The sequence below is a fragment of the Patagioenas fasciata genome, chromosome 4, assembly GCF_037038585.1.
Source record: "Patagioenas fasciata isolate bPatFas1 chromosome 4, bPatFas1.hap1, whole genome shotgun sequence".
Lineage (NCBI taxonomy): Eukaryota > Metazoa > Chordata > Aves > Columbiformes > Columbidae > Patagioenas > Patagioenas fasciata.
This window is the reverse complement of record NC_092523.1, coordinates 3,525,860-3,542,529: the sequence shown is the minus strand read 5'-3', so window position 1 is coordinate 3,542,529 and position 16,670 is coordinate 3,525,860. Positions and strand designations below refer to the sequence as shown.

The 16,670-nt window shown below is 42.5% G+C and overlaps 1 protein-coding gene across 1 annotated transcript in view; it reads right to left on the bottom strand.

Annotated features, from left to right (window-relative positions):
- Positions 1 to 16,670, bottom strand: part of DDRGK1 (DDRGK domain containing 1) — a 39,138-nt gene that overhangs the window by 10,197 nt on the left and 12,271 nt on the right. Inside the window, exons 3-5 of the mRNA XM_065837408.2 lie at positions 12,619 to 12,725; positions 10,692 to 10,793; positions 983 to 1,105 (exon numbers count right to left, since the gene is read on the bottom strand). Coding sequence (XP_065693480.1) covers positions 983 to 1,105; positions 10,692 to 10,793; positions 12,619 to 12,725 — 332 coding nt within the window. The remainder of the gene's footprint in view (positions 1 to 982; positions 1,106 to 10,691; positions 10,794 to 12,618; positions 12,726 to 16,670) is intronic.

Sequence of the window (16,670 nt, the reverse complement as noted above, 5' to 3'; positions counted from 1 at the left end):
GGTGCGATGGAGGGATTTCTCTCAGTGGGAACGGTCCATAGCGAGAACTTGTGATTAATGCCAAGCGGTGTTGACTCACTACAAGCTCCCCAGCCCAAAACCACTCTCAGTCACACTAAGGACAAATCCATTCTATTCAACAGGGTCATTTTAGCTGAGGAGTAAACGCAGACTGAAAAAATACTTATTGTGGAATGCACCGGACAGCTCAAATTTGGCAGCTACGACCCGAGAGTAATTTCTGCATTTGACAGCAATTAAAATGAGTCTCACAGGTTTACAGCAGCCAGAATCAGAACGCTGCCTCCCACAACAGTGGAACTTGTTTGCGTTTGCTGTGATATTACATCAAGCAGGACATTTCAAGCAGCATCCCCAGCAGTGTGTCTGCAGGCAGCCCCAGGAGCAGTGTGTTATGCAGAGTTTTAAATACTATCGCCCGTAGAAATAATTTGCAACACTGAATGTACAGTTTTCCAGTTCACAAGAACCTCTTGTTGTGTCCTGTGAGTTCTCCTAACTAAAGCCTTTTAAGAGAAGAGCTTGGTTTTTCATTTGATTTCACAGCAGCTCCGTTTGTCTAGAAAATAAAACCAAAACCAAGCAATTTTTGCACTAGCAAACTCCAAATTTAGGTTTGCTTTCCTCCGGCCCATTGTACATGGGTTGGGCAGAGCTGATGACAGCAAAAGATTATCTGAATTCCAGAGTTTTATTTCAGTCCTTAGATGAAGGGATAATTAATTTCCAGCAATATGCAGATGACTCTGCACTCTTGTAGGAGTCTGGGATGAGGAACTGTAGCGTTCCCCAGGAAATACTCCAGGTTAACCTGTGCCATGGACACAATTTAGCCTTTACAAGCAAGAATATTTGGCTGACTCCTGCTTTCAAGTTTATTTTACATGGGACAGAATGCGATGAGGGCAACTTGAGCCTAACAAAGAGAAAGGAAGCTGCAGCACCAGCCCAGCACACGTACCTCTTCCTCTGTCATTGATTCTTCAACCCCTTCCTCTTCAACTACAAAACTCTCCTTCAGCTTCAGGTATTCTTCATACTCTCTCTTCTCCTCTTCTTCCTTTGCCTTCCTTTTTTCCTCTTCCTGGACAGAAAAGATGACAAGGGTCAGTTTGCTCCTCTCCTACATCAGGGTTCGTCAGGTTTTACTAGGACAGGCAGCAGATAAAACGGTTCTAAAAATGAGTCTAAGTTCTCCCTTGATGGCATCATTAATTTCACAAGGCAGTAACCACCTCACACGGTAGCGTGAGCCTGCACACAACGCACCAAGTTGGTTCTTAGCAGATCTGACCCAGGGGAGAAAACCTCTCTTATATAGCAACCTGCTCTCTGAATTTGCATGAATATGTTGCTCCTGTGGGTCCCATGACAGGAAGTCCCTGCTTCAAACTGCACTTTGATGCAACGGCCACATTTTGGGTAAGTGGCCCCAGTTCTGGTCTGCCACACGCTGGTGTGCACTGGGAGTGATCATGAATACTGGAGTTTAACTGGTGTCCATCTGTGCGTGGCCTGTAAAAGAGTTCAGTAAAAATCCCTTTCTTATGACATACAAACTACGTCTACATGGAATGTAAAGAACTGTATGAAGTATTTTAGGCACAGAAGACAAGGTATGACTGTATTAAAAATGGTTTTTTACACGTTTGATTGTTAACTAAAATTTCCAGGCTCTGCTTTAGTTATTTGCAATAAAAATTAAATGTTACCTACTGGAATGTTAGTCTTAAAAAAATAATAGTGCCAATCCAGAAGACTCCAAGCACAACATGAGTGGAATGAGAGAATCATTTCAGTTGGAAGAGATGCTCAGGATCATCAAATTCAACCATAACCCAACTCTAGCACTGAACCACGTCCCTAAGAACCTTGTCTAAACACCTTTTCAACCCCTCCAGGGATGGTGACTCCAGCACTGCCCTGGGCAGCCTGTTCCAATGCCCAAAAACCCTCTCCGGAAAGAACTTTGTCCTAATAAATGGTGATGCACACGAAGTGATGTAGAATCGCCACACATTCACAAAGCAAAACTGTGATTAAAGGTTTTGGAATGTGACAGATTATTTAAAAAAACATTTCAAACGAGCCCAGGTTTTTACTGGGAGCTCATCAATTTGCAGCTTTCCAGGATTTGCTTTTAAAATCTGTTTAGCTCTTTCCAAACGACTTTACACGTGTAACTTCACCCAGAAGAAAAATGTTTCCTTACACAACGGTTTCTCCTGCAGATAAATTTGTGTCGGTACAATGAGATTCCAATCTGATTGGCCTCTGGTTGCTGTCACATTGCAAAGGCTTGATTAAAAATTAGAAAGATGAGCTCTTCAAATTGCGGTGACAATCTCCGGGCATTCCTTTACTATTAGCACAGGAACTGATCTCTTAAAGACCAATTATATTGATTTCTAAACGCTTGCCATGCTACATCTTTGACACTAATATGGTAATTGTTTCCTTAAATGGCTGCAAAGCAAACATTTGTCCATTAAAACAGGACGAGATGGCAAGAGGGCATTAAGTATATTGAAAAATGTCCATATTAAAAGAAATGCCATGTAAGGTCAAAACCAGCAAGATACCAGAAGTGGTTGTGGGAGGGTTGCTCTTCAATAAAAACTAACAGAAAGTGTCTTTGGTTCCAATTCTATTTAATCAAACTCCTATAAAGTCACAACAAGAAAGTCCGAGGAAAACAGGATTGGAAGGATCTTACTGTATGTGCAAAGTCAAAACTGCTTTTTAAAACACTATTGCCTGAAAACACCAGAGATCTGAGGAAGCTCTTGAGACAAAACGAGACCATGTTCTAGGTCATTCAGCACTGTAATGATCATTAGCAACAGCCCAACAGCAGATTTTTTCCTTAGAAGAGCTACAGGTGCCAAGAACAACTCAACCCTATTTCATTTGGAAGCGGCAGCACTTGTTCCTTTCTTGTAAAGGCATTACATTTAACCATGTTGGAAACACAAGACTGAGGTCTATTACAGAGGTTGAAATGCAAAAGGATTTGAAATGAGGAAAAAATAATAACCACAAAACCTGGAAATTGCAGATGATTCTAAACAAAAAAATAATCACAAGACGGTGTCCCATTTATAACCGAGAGCAACAATAACCAAGAAATGTTTTCCTGTTTCTGGAACGTCTAACAACAAATGGACAAGCCTGGTTCCTGTCCTCCTTACCTACTCAAAGAACAGGACCTTCAATTTTATTAAAGCCCAGCAGCTTGTTACTATCAGTACTTCTATTTCCAACACGTGCAGAAAAGCATCTCTGCTGTGAGACTGGCAAAGCACTCGCTACCCATCCCTCTTTTGTGGTCTCCTTAAATCAGGAGTTAATTTGCCAGATCCTAACCTTTGATGCTATGATCAGCAGAGCATTTCCAAGCGGTCTGGGCTGTTGCTTTGGTAGTTAAAGCGCATCAGCACTCAAAGCCTCATGTTTTATGGTGGTTGTAGCCTCTTCCATAATAATAAGTATTTCCAGATGTTTTTTCATCCTATAAGTAAAAATCCCAGCCCCTTCCTGCACAGTCTCACAGGCTTTACTACCCCAACTCACCTACAATTCAATCTGTAGAATAAAGAAGGTTTTCGCCAAACTGTAAACCGGTTCAAAGCCAAGAGGAGAGATCAATGAAACTGAGCGCAGCGTTTGCTTTGTGCAAGTCACACCAGGGGCACTCAGCTCAAATATAGATGTAAAAAGCCTCACATTTTGGTTAGCCAGGCTTCTTAGCCCTCCCCCCACACTGATGTCATTAACTGCTGTGGAGTTCAGTGGTAAAACATGTGGCTCGGAGGAGCGATACCAGCTGGGCCACCTCCCTTCATGGGTGGGGTGGTGGGGAAATCCCAGCAGGGTGGAAATTTGGCAACTGCAGATGCTCACCTTCAGCCGCTTGCCTTTTTTTCCTTTTTCATCTTTTTTGAAGCAGGTTTGCTTCTCTCCTCGCCCACCTAAACGTTACCCAAACTGATGGCTTGCTACAGTGTAAAGGATTTTTTAAAATCAGCTTACTATTCTGCGTGTGAGGATAAACTCTCCCACTTGGATCATGTCTTTAATGGGGGGAAAAAAACCTCAACAAACTTATCACTCAGACCTTTCTTCCTTCACTTCTTTTTCTGACAAAATGTCCACATTATCACAGCTGGATGAGTCTCATGTGGCGCCTTGTGTAGCAGACAAGAGATTCCAGAGCTCTGTGCAGCCTGGGGGTCTCCAGCACTCTGGGAGCCACTTTCCAACACCCTTACTTACCCCTACCTATTAATTACAGAATCACTTTGGTTCCAAGAGACCCTCAGGATCATCGAGTCCAACCACAACTTCACTCTGGCACTACCCCATGTCCCTGAGATCCTCATCTCTGTGTATTTTAAACCCCTCCAGGGATGGTGACTCCACCACTGCCCTGGGCAGCCTGTTCCAATGTCCGATAACCCTTTCCATTAAGAATTTTTTCCTAATATCCAATCTGAACCCCCCTGGTGAAACTTGAGGCCATTTCCCCTCATCCTATCACTTGCTACTTGGGAAAAGAGACCAACACCCTCCATACTGCCACCTTCTTTCACGTAGTTGTGGACAGCAAGAAGGTTCAGCCTCCTGTTCTCCAGGTTAAACAGCCCCAATTTCCTCAACTGCTCCTCATAAGATCTGGTCAGCACCCCCATCCCACTGCACCCAGTCCTACCACTGCTCTCCAGGCTCCCCCTGTCCCACCTGCCCATCGAGGCCCTGGATTTGCTCTGAGGCCCCTTCAGCTCATCACCTTCTGTTTTGGCCTCTTCCCTTGATCCCAACAATTATTTCCACGACATTAAAAACATCCGTTGTGCCAACCGCGCAAAAGCTCAATCTTTGCCCAGTGAAACCCACAGCGTCTTGAACGCTCCCAGGCTTCCAGCTGAAAGCAAAGCTTGACTCTTGGGATCATAAATCCTTCTGGAGTTTGGGACGCTGCTTGAGGAACTGCACCATTCTGGTTGACAGATTACAGCCTTTGAAGGTTTATTTTAGCAAATGGTGAGGACTGTATCGTCCAGCAAGAAGATATTGAGCTACCGTTTGTAGCTTTCGCTGCAGTAACCCATTTAAGGTGACACTGAGTCTAAGTGATATTGGCCTGCAGAGTAAGTAGCTTTTCTGAAAGCTTTGCCTAAGCAGCTTTCTCCAAGAGGAAAGTGCTCGTTGTGCGCTGGGCCAACTCTCCTCCAAATCGGATAAAAAACCAACTTGCTGACAAACAAATCGTTTCCAGGTGGCTTAATCCGAGTGCTAAGTGGAAGAGATCTCATTGCTAGGGAGGGAGGCAGAGCAAACACTGGACTCTCTTCAGCCGTCACCTCCGACCAGTCCTTCCTGGTTTGTGGCTGTTTCCTTAATGTGCAGAATGAGGATGAACAAACTGGTTCCTACGCCAAATGCTTTGAGGTTCACGGACCAAATAAGCCTTGGATAACATCCAGTTTTCATGCTGTTAGTGCTGGCACAGAGCAGATGGATCTGTAGGATTCCTCCCCAGTACCTCGGGGTTTAGACACAAAATTTAAAGAAATACCTTTAGAAAGAGAGAAAACGTGTTTCTTGCCAGTCCTTATCCCCTCAAAACCAGAGTTGAAGGAGTACACTTGAAGGTTGATGCTTAAACTGAAACTATAATATGTAGCAGCCGCCATCAGGCTCCAGAAACGCACTGTTTATGTGTAACTAGTGGATATAAATGTCAAACAGATCATGAAATGTTCTGCTGAGGGGCACAAAAATCATAACATTCACATAACGCTACAAGTAATGCAATAACTCCATGATCAAATATTAAATCAAAGCGCCAGAACTTCAGGGTCTTAGTTCTCAAAAGCTTCAACAGGGATCACAAGCAGATCCTCCATTTCTATAGCGCTGAACATCCAGACCATTTTTATTTAAGCACTTAAATGCAAAACTGAAAGCCTAAAGGAAATTGCCCTGGTTTGGAAAATTCGAGGACAGCTGTAGTTGAGCAATATACCTCTTGTTTTAACGTGAAAGTGAATAAACAGCAGTCTGCACTCCTTTTATTTCTGGAGCAATCTGCAAGGTTCTGTATGAAGACGCTGTCTTGCAACATCAGAGGAAGTTCGCTCTCATTGATAAGGTGGCGGTTGGTAAACCATCTCACCACTAAAAATCTCCAAGAGTTAAAGGGAAATCCCCGGGGTAAAGCGAAGCTCAAGCAAATGCCAGTTCTAAAGGAGCTTCCTCACCCGCAGAGCCAATCAGGTCAGCACAACGCTGCAAAGGAAACTTCAATTTAAAAATACATGAGCTGGTTTGCAACACTGGAGCCAAGGGGCAACCACGTTTTATTTGTATGCACATACAAATCTATTTAAATAGAACCAGAGGGTTATTTTGCACAAGAATATGCAAGATTTTAGCCCCAATAACTCCCCTGAAGGTAAAGTTCGCACTTGTACTACAGCGCTGGGTATACTTGCCCCAAAATAATTGGAGAGAAATATCCATTTGCCTATAAAACAAGGTGGGTTTTCATCTGATTGAGAATTCAATATTTCCACTAGACTCCATATCTCAGGATGTGAAAAGGTTAACAGTCCTTATCAAAGATCAACACCAGGGAATTTCTAGAAGATCTGCACACTGCAACTTGTTGTTTCTTTCCTCCTGAATTTCTTTGGTTTCCTTCATCATCCGACAAAACTTTCAGATGGTTTTAATGGTGCAGGAATCGCCTGTTGCTGTTGACTGGGATGGAGAAATTAGTTTAGCTGAAGCTCTGAAAGGAAACTCCACACAAAGTCCATCCCAACGTTCACAATTTTGGTGGCACTTCTTGGGAGAGCCACTGAAAACAAAGTTCAACTGAAATGTGGCCAACAAAGCTGGTTGTGCTTGTTTGGAGACATCGCTGTATCTGCAGAAATACTCTGATGTACTGGAAAAGGAAGGGAAAAATGAAGCTGACAACCATAGTGTTTCTCAGACAAACTTTAGTGATAAACTCTAAAATCCTTGTGCTTTACGGGATATTATGGAGGACAGTTATCAAATTGTCTCCAAAAATCATACAACCAGCTACCCTCTGGTTTTTATGTCATGACTATCAGTCACTTCTCGAGTTACCATTTGGCATTTTGCATCTCAATCTCGTAACTTATACGGGGGGACAATATCATCACGTGCAGTCCACAAGGGCTTATTCATGACAAAGTGCTGCTTGTGGAAATAAAGAGTCTTTTCTCTAGAGGAACATATAAATGCCATTTTATCCTATGTGAGCTATAAACACACAATATATTTAATGATCCCTTTATCGCTTACAGGGACCCAGAAGAGAGAGGCAGCACCTTTTACAGCAGACAATCAGTCTGTAACAAGATTGAAAGATAAGCTGTTGTGATCATAAAGACACGCAGAGTAATCAAGTCTCTATTAATTCTATTTATTTCCCCTCCTATCACCCAGTCAAGACTAAACCACCAAAGTCTTGTTATTACCAAGTTCCCTGTAATAGTTTTCTCTGCTGACTGAAGCAGGAACTCAGGCAACGCTGCCTAAACATGTACAATTTGTTGAATTGTTCTGCTTCCACTTGAAGAATTGGATGAAGACAGACTTAAAATTACTAGCAAACAGCCTAGGATGGACATTAAATATTGTCAGGGACATTTACTGCAACCCACGCTCAAAATGTTCAGTGGCTACTGGGTTATTGACTTGTCTTAGACACAAGGAAAATATAAAATATTGGAAATACCTTCCCCTGAGTAGCAGAATAATGTTTGTGATGTAGCTGGGTTTGCTGCCCTGATAAAGACTACTGGAAAGAACAAAGAAATGAACCAAACAAAGGTTAAAATTACAGAATTTCAATAGCCAAGGAAGTTATTGCCGAAAGTGAATAGCAAACTAGATTTAGGCATCGGAGCAATTTTCAAAATTCTAGTAAGCACCCCTTGGGACTGTTGAGCACAACATTTAAAACATTATAAAGACACCAAAGCCTTTTGTTTATATTCCTCTTTTATCACCGAGCTTTCTGACAAAATGTCCACATTATCACAGCTGGATGAGTCTCATGTGGCACCTTGTGTAGCAGACAAGAGATTCCAGAGCTCTGTGCAGCCTGGGGGTCTCCAGCACTCTGGGAGACACTTTCCAACACCCTTACTTACCCCTTCCTATTAATTACAGAATCACTTTGGTTCCAAGAGACCCTGAGGATCATCGAGTCCAACCATAACCTAACTTTCCTCATTCAACCAAAATACTCAGGATTAAAAAGAGCTCAACATGTGAATAAGCACCTTCTGTGTGAAGAGACCCCCTAGTTAGAATTTCACCCTTATTTCCTCCTCAACTTTTCAACCGTGCCTGACGGATCCCAATTATTCAGCCAGTCAGACCTGTAGGCATTTAACGGGATAACATCTCTGTCCTCTACAGCCTGTTTCGAGCAGGTTGGCTGAGCTCAGCTGCAATTTATTTAGCAATTCAGCTACCGCAGTGGAAGGAACGGAAAGTTTGTTCATTAGCCTCCTCTAAAGGAAGTGACACTTAAAACAGTCATCGAGCCAGTGTGCCCTCCTAATTCCCCATGGGTATTGGAGTCATTTGGTTCACTTTGACCAGGTTTCAAGGATATAAAATTCCCAGAAATCTAGAAAACAATCTATTTAAAATAAAAAGAAATCAAAGGACTGAGTGGAAAAAAACCACTGGTAAGAATCTACCACTGGAAGGAAACTTGCGGTCTGAGTTACCTGTTGTGCCAAGCCCCACGGAGAGCAGGATGGGCAATAGATGCGTGATTTAGAGCTCATCCTGCCTCCTTCTGAACTGGGAGAAATGGGAAATACTCAGGAGAAAAGCAGAGTGGTCACAGGGACCAGCAGCTGATGCTACTGAAGTGTGTGGGCAGGGGAAAAGCATCAGACGCCAGAGGACGCCAGGGCTGAGAGGTGTGCTGGTAGGAAACACCTTGGCCAAGCACGAGAGGGACTCAGATTAACCGAGATCCCTTGTCCAGCCTCAGGATTTACTCTTTGCCTACTACCAGGTGTAATTCTCACTTTGTACACTTCTCTCAGAAGGGCAGCTGTAGAATAACTGGTCCCCTGGAAGTTCGTTCAAGTTGCTTTACAAGTTAAAGTCTCAGATCATGCTACACATCCTGATGTTGTAGTACTGACATTCTCCTCATCCATTTTGATTTCTGAAATTCAAGGGCCTTCTATTGATGAAAAGGAAACGAGAGAATGTTCAGAAGATATAGGATTTAGGATGGATAAACCCAGAAGTAAACGTACATTCTACAATAAGATCTCATGGATACAATCGACGTGTGTAACGTATGGAAAAAATTAAAATCACTTTATCCTGCTTTTGTGCCCCCAACAGAGGAAAGGAAAAATTGCCTTTTCCTCTTTCAAAATGTTATCAGCAACACACTCCACTTATACAACCTACACTTAATTAAAATAAATCTGCTCATTACAAACCAGACACACACATTTCCACGCACGTTTAAGTATCCCAGAAAATCCACGCTGAAAGCTGGGGGCTCCGCTCCCCTGGGATGGCAATTATCCAGCATAGGATTGTGCAGAACACCTTGGTTCTTGCCTCCAGAAGCACATTGCAAAGTCACCACACAACTTGCTCAAGCAGCAGAGAGCGTGACGCTTGTTCTCGGTTCTTCACCAGCAGCACTGATGCCCGAAATACCCAAAAGCAGCTCTGAAATAAGTTTGGCTCCCTCACTGTATTCAACAAAAGCATTCCAGTTGCAAAGTACCTGTTTTTCTGGGTCGTTCCTGCTAACACACACCTTTGTATGCATAGTTTAGAAATCTTAAATTGTGAAGCACGTCTATGTTTGTATAATTAGAATGAAATAATATAACTTTACCCAACAGTTGCAAAATCAGTTGCTGATGTGTCTCACTTTCTGCCCTGCTGGTTGCAGCTGTCAGGAGCAGCTCAAATGAGCGTGATGGAACAGGGGCCTGGTTAAGCTGCAAAATCATCTTCCTTAAGCCACACTCGAAGGCAAAGTCCTGAGCAAGCTGCTCTACCCGGACACAGTTTGAGCAGAATAGAGCAGACCGTCGCCTTTCAATCTACATTATTCTACAATTCTGTGATAACCAAACTCTTCTTATCAGCCACCAAGCAAGCAACCCCCAAAGCTTCTCTTGCGACAACTCTTTCCTTCACGTACGTGCACTTCAACACCTCCCAGACAAATTTATGGCCAACTTTATCAGCTACGTTTGTCAACATAACAAATTAAGCAAACAAGCTGTCACCCTGGCTCACAGCAGTAGCAAATTTGCTATCAGGAGACTGGGTTTCATTTTGCCCTGGACTCGGCCGTGAGTGGGTGTTCACTGCTGCGTGTGCATTGATGTTTGGAGCAGTTTTCACTTCTGCCAAGCACTGGAAGGAAAAAAGTTGGGACGTACGGTTGAAATAACTGAGCGTTGCTGTCATTCAAACAAAATGAAGCACCAAAAAAGAGCCAAATTAAAAAATGTAGAAATAGAAATGAAAGGCAAAGGGAGTTCTGCTGATCAGAGAATGTACGTAGATCGATCTCTAAGGCAAATCGGTACAAAATTTCCATCTACAAATACAACCAATCCCACCTGCCGTTCTTCCTCCAGACGTATTCTCTCCTCTTCTTTCCGCCTTTCCTCCTCTCTTTTTGACTCAAGTTTTTTCCGTTCTTCTCGCTCTGCTTCTTCAGCCTAAAAAAACAAACCCAAACCAGACCCATTACTCTTCCTGAACAGACATTTTCAAACTTCATATTGTGATATGATAGGGGGTTTCTTATTGTCTTCCTAGATGCACGTTCAGAAAGAAACAGTAAAGACAACAAGAAAAAATCATTATAATTTAACTCCCCCCACCCTGATCTGCAGCACACTTAACATTGTGGTTTAGAAATTACCCTTCTCACTGGCATTATCTGCATCTCAATGAGGGTTTAAGCCTTGAATGTGCATATGAGTTTATTATTATAGTGATATTATGTAATAAAGTGTTGTGACATTCCATTTCTCCACATTTAAAATTTAGTTAGAATGGACTCTAAGGAGAGAGGTACATTCAAATCTATCATTAACCTGGGCTGGATCTATTAAACAAAAAGCTCTCTTCAAATCATTTTATCATTTGTTCATAAACCAAATCTATCAAAGAGATTGTTGCAAGATGGGGAAAAAATAGAAAAGGGTGTTTAGTGTATTGTTTAGATATTTTTTAGATTCAGTCTCTTCAGGATACTTTAATTTGAAAATATAGTAAGAGAACAAGCAGAAAACATTCAAATGGAGGATTTGTGGCTTTAAGTGTGTCAGAGCAAAGGCCCTAACCGAGGAATTTATCTGTCTACACGGGAAAATAAACATCAGCATGTTTTAAAATGAAACAAAAGATTCCTCGCTCTGCCAGCCGCTACTTATCTAACTTCATTCGACTTTGCTCAAATTTTCCACAACAAAAAAGAGCCTAATTAAACAGAATGAATATGGAAAGTAATGACAAAATGGTTAAAGCGTAGAATGAGTGAGAAAAGGATCGTAATGGAAGTTTATATATAACATAATAATCAAGTTTATTATCAACTGTCTTATCTGTTCTGGAAAGCAGAAACTGGATTTAAACCTCTCAAAATTGGATTTCACAAGCTTTGTTTGGAGGCTCCACGCATTAGAAATGTCAGTACTTTCCTAAAACCTCTCTTTTTGTAAGACGTGTCAAGTCCACCCTGCACTCCAGTCTCTGTTAAGCAAAGGCCGTGTAAGTTTTATTTACCTCTTGCAACCCCACGTTCCAAGTTACAGAACAATACAGGACTTGCAAAAAAATATATAGAACAACTAAAAGGAATTAATGTATAACCTGCTGCCATCCATGAGCACATCTGAGAAATTAAGATTCAAAAGCTCTGCTGCTTCCCTGGAATTAAAAGCAAAATGCAAAAAGTGCAACAGGATTTAAGTACTTTTACACACAGATTTATGCAACAACAACCAAAAAGTTACAGTGTGTTTGCTCTGTTTAAGGGCCAAACTTCCAGCAAAATCTGTCTGCACCACAGATTTCAGTGGATTATAGGGTCTACTTTTCATCTCCCCCAATCCATAAACACAATAAACACTGCTAAACACAGAAAAAGCCACACAAAGTTTTTGCGCTCTGAGAGCACATGAAAAACACCGCTCAGAACCGGCCACGGTTTTGGTCACAGCCCCAGCGATACAACAATGCAATGTGGGCTTGAGTTTATCTCTAAGGGGAGACAGCACTGCAAAGCAGTGGAAACATGCAGTAAAAAGCCCACGAGAATGCCAGAGAACCTCAGGGAAAGAAAACGAGACACCACTTTCCACAGTCCTCTTGGGATACGACATAAAAAGCTCAATTTAAATTTTTAAGACAAAACCACAACCCTTGTAGTGATGACACTGTCTTTACCTTTCTGGGGTGTCTGTCATCACCAGCTCTTTGCTGAGAGCTGCTATTCAAGCTCTGCTCTGGGCTCTAGACGTGGCAGGAAATTCTTACCTCTCTCTGTGCTTTTCTGGCTTGTTTCTCTTCTAATTTCCTCTGCTTCTTCGCTCCAATTTTCCCAGACACCTGAAATTCTGGCACCTCCTCAGCATCATCTTCCTCTGCAATGTGACATAAGTGACAAATCTTACATCGCCTGTAAAACATCCCTTCGAGAAACTTCGCTGCTTGCTAGGAAAGCAGCAGCAGATGAAAAGGAGACACATATACATTTCAGACAAGACTTATTAGATGGAAAAAAGCAAAAAAGTAATCGCACGAGACTGCCAAAGCCACGAAGTAACAAGGCAAACACACACTCAAGTGAAGCCAGAGGTGAAAATTTACATGATCATTTGGAGTAAAGCTTTTCATAAACTTTTCCTGCTTTCCACAATTCAAAGTAGACTTTCTTTCATACACAAAATGTGCTAACGGTTGTTGTTAACACCCATCTGCGGAGAATTTCTTCCCAGTTATGTCTAAGCTCAGCACAACAGGCATGAGTTCAAAAGTGGGATTCAGGTGCACGCTACTCATCCACTAGTTCTAGCTTGATATGATAAAATATAACCAGCCTTTAGGGAGGAGGAAACAAATAAAAATCCCTGCAATGCAAATCTTGGGCTTGACTGCAACAAAACTACATGTAAATAGCTCCCTCTTGTACGACAGCTGGTGGTTTTTAAAGATGATTTCTGCAACTGTGGAATGGGAAAGCGTCACGCCCAAACGGTGTGCAAATACATTATATTTCTGCTCACCCAGCTAAGTCTAAGACTCAATAGTTTTTTAAAGATTGCTGTTTCCTCCCCTTCACCCTAGACCATGAACATTTGGCCACTTTATTTGCTGATCTAAATCCTTGATCCTACAACATAAGAGCTGTGGATTGACCTGAACACTCAAAGAGAAACCACCGGTTCACTTCATGAAATGCTGCACAATATGTAGAGATTCACGCATCTGAATTGGATAACGGAATCAAAACGAAACATCTTTAATGCACAGATCCCTTTTTGGCTGAAATAATTTCCACTTTCAGCACCCACTGTGCTGTTACGCTCAAAGCTGAATTCAGATGCACGCACTTGAGTCTGCTGGGTAACCTGACGAACCAGCTCCTGCTGTATTCCTGAAATGCAGCATTGGTTTAGGGAGGAGAAGGGGAAAACTGTGCAGGGGAAGCTCTTCTACAATTACGTTTTATTCATCATCACTGGGGGAGAAAAAGCAAACAAAACAAACCATTCCCCACTCACACAACCCCCGAGTCCTTGGTTTCTACAACCGGGCTAACAAGAGGAAATCAGAAGAGAAACAAGCCCGTCATGTTTGATAACCAGAGAGCTTGGTCTCCTTTTTTTGGGAACCCAAAAAGCTGCTGTTAAAGGAGCACATGGATGAATAAGACCCACCCTTCTTTTCTATGTAGAATTAGGTTTGAAACACTCCTGCTTTACTAATTCCAGTACAGAGTATGGTACTATGGTTAAGCCACTGAGACACATCATCAGAAATAAATGTAACTGAGAGCTGTGTAGGTGGCTCTCAAATAACGGAGCTGTTTGCAGAATATGGAAGTTAATTTGAGGCAGCCTCGGTGAATTGGGCTTCAGAGAATTACTGGTATCTGACTACTGGGATGATCAAAAGGGTTCCCCCTTCCTACACAGCAAACAAACAGAGCAAAAGGGGCCACTCACACTTGACATAGTTGCTTCTACAATTTTGCTGAAGCATAAAATAACTTTGTTTATATTTTAAATACCAGGCCGAGGGGAGTTCCAAACACAACGGGCGAGCAACCCAGCTTTAGCAGTTATTACTCCAAAATTAACGGTTCAAAGCTAGTATTATTCTCTAGAAAATTATTTCAGGAAAACATCGCAAGTATAAAACACCATCCATGAAGTAATTCAAGCTGAGGCTCGGAGCGCTTCTCAGATTTCATCTATATTAAGAGCACCTGAGGCAGAGGTCAGGCAGAAGTCTAGCAAAGCTTTTCAAGTCTTTTTCCAGTCCCGGATCAAACATTCCTTTGTTCAGCAGCATTTACTTTCCTCCCCTTTGAAGCATCTGATGTGATCCCTTAAGTCCCACTTCCTCCACGCTTTTTCTAGCGCATGGAGTTAACATCCAACAAAAGGCAGAGGCAGCGGTGCAGCCGCAGCCCGTGATTCAGCAAAGCTTTAAAGGTCAACAGCGCACTAAACCTGGCTGCAATAAATATGAGCTAAATAAACCTGAACATGCTGACGAGAATATAAGCACGTGGTAAAAGGATTTACGGAATCAACTGGTTATTAGAGCGGAATAGATGCATCAAAAGCAGAGTGGATGGTGCACACAGCCAGCAAGACTTAATTTATTTTTTTAACATAAAGAAGCTATAGTTTCAGCAGCTTTTAACAATCACTTTTCACATATTTATAGTTGCCAACACAAGCTGACCTAACAGGGGGTCAGTCCCTGGGAACACGTGCTCCATCAGCTTCCGTGCTTCAAATGTGATGCAAGATGTTCAGTTAATTGTGCTCACTTGTGAGGGCAGTTTGTCATCGCCTAAAGCACTGGGGTTGGCCAGTCTGTATAAATACTCGGTTGGGAAACCCAATGACATCAGACATCATCGTGTAGCTGAAGCTCAAAAAGTACTTTGGTTTGAATGAGAGACCTTATTATGGCCTTTCTGTACTTAAAAGGGTCGATAAGAAAGATGGGGACAGACTTTTCAGCAGGGCCTGTTGTGATAGAACAAGGGGTGATGGTTTTAAACACAAGGAGGTAGATTCAGGCTGGACATGAGAAAGAAATTGTTGGCCCTGAGGGTGGTGAGAGCCTGGCCCAGGTTGGGCAGAGAGGTGGTGGATGAACCATCCCTGGAGACATCCCAGGCCAGGCTGGACGGGGCTCTGAGCAACCTGAGCTGGTGAAGATGTCCCTGCTCATGGCAGGGGTGGCACTGGGGGAGCTTTGACAGTCCCTTCCAACCCAAACTATTCTACAATTCTATAGCTGCTCTGCACAATTTGTCTGATGTCTCAAAGCGTGGCAGTTCTGGAACGCATGTAGCGTGACAGGAAAAGAAGTTCAGTGCTCCAAACTTGACACAAGCAGTTTTTAAGCAGCGATTTTCCCCCGGCAGGACAAGAAAGTCCTGTTCTCACTTCATGATATGGTGCTGATGAAGAACATCAAACCTCAAGGTGCACAGGACCCTCTTCACCTCAACTGCTTGGATGTGACACAATGGGGCTACTTTCAACCACAGTCACAATTCCACTAACGTGTCCTGGTCCACGTTTACAGAGTCCAACATAATTACATCAACATTTCCAGAGCTTGCAAAGCATTCCCACCAGCTCTAAGAGACAGAAAGCAGAAATAATCTGACTTACAGTGATGCTTTCACGCCACTTTACATATTTTGCTTTACACAAATATGGGTTTTGCTCAGCTAGACAGCTGAGTAGTTTCAGACAACTTTAGCTTTTCCTTAATGTTTTGAACATATTGAGAGGCAGAACAACAAGAAACAGCTAATAGGCACACAGATGTTTGAATCTCTTGAAATTTACAGAGTACTTTTTAAAAATAGTTCCCAATACCATTGGAAAGTGTGCTGGAGTGCGGATGTTCTCTATCAGGACTGGAATTTACCAGCTACTGTGTGCAGAATATGCAAAACCTCCAAATGAAAAAAGCCACATCGTATATTTTAGTTGCTGTTGCCATCTACATCAAAGGGTCCGTCTTGCCTCCCGTTAAGTTTTGGAAATGACACAAATGGATTCCCATCCATGAAAAAGGATGCAAGCTGCACATGTGGCTACTCACAAAAAGTCCTCTAGGCATGGCTAGCTGCTTCATTTACTATTTATGTGGTACCTAACAAAAAGAATGAGAGAAGAGGGGAAAAGATGGCAGGCAAAACAAACAGTTCATCCTGAAGGCAGAAGACATGAGTGTTATTAACAAGGAATGCATGTGTGACACCAGCCACTGCAAAGGAATCAGTCTGCCTTATCTCAAAGTGTGGACATTCATGATTAACTCGGCTCTGT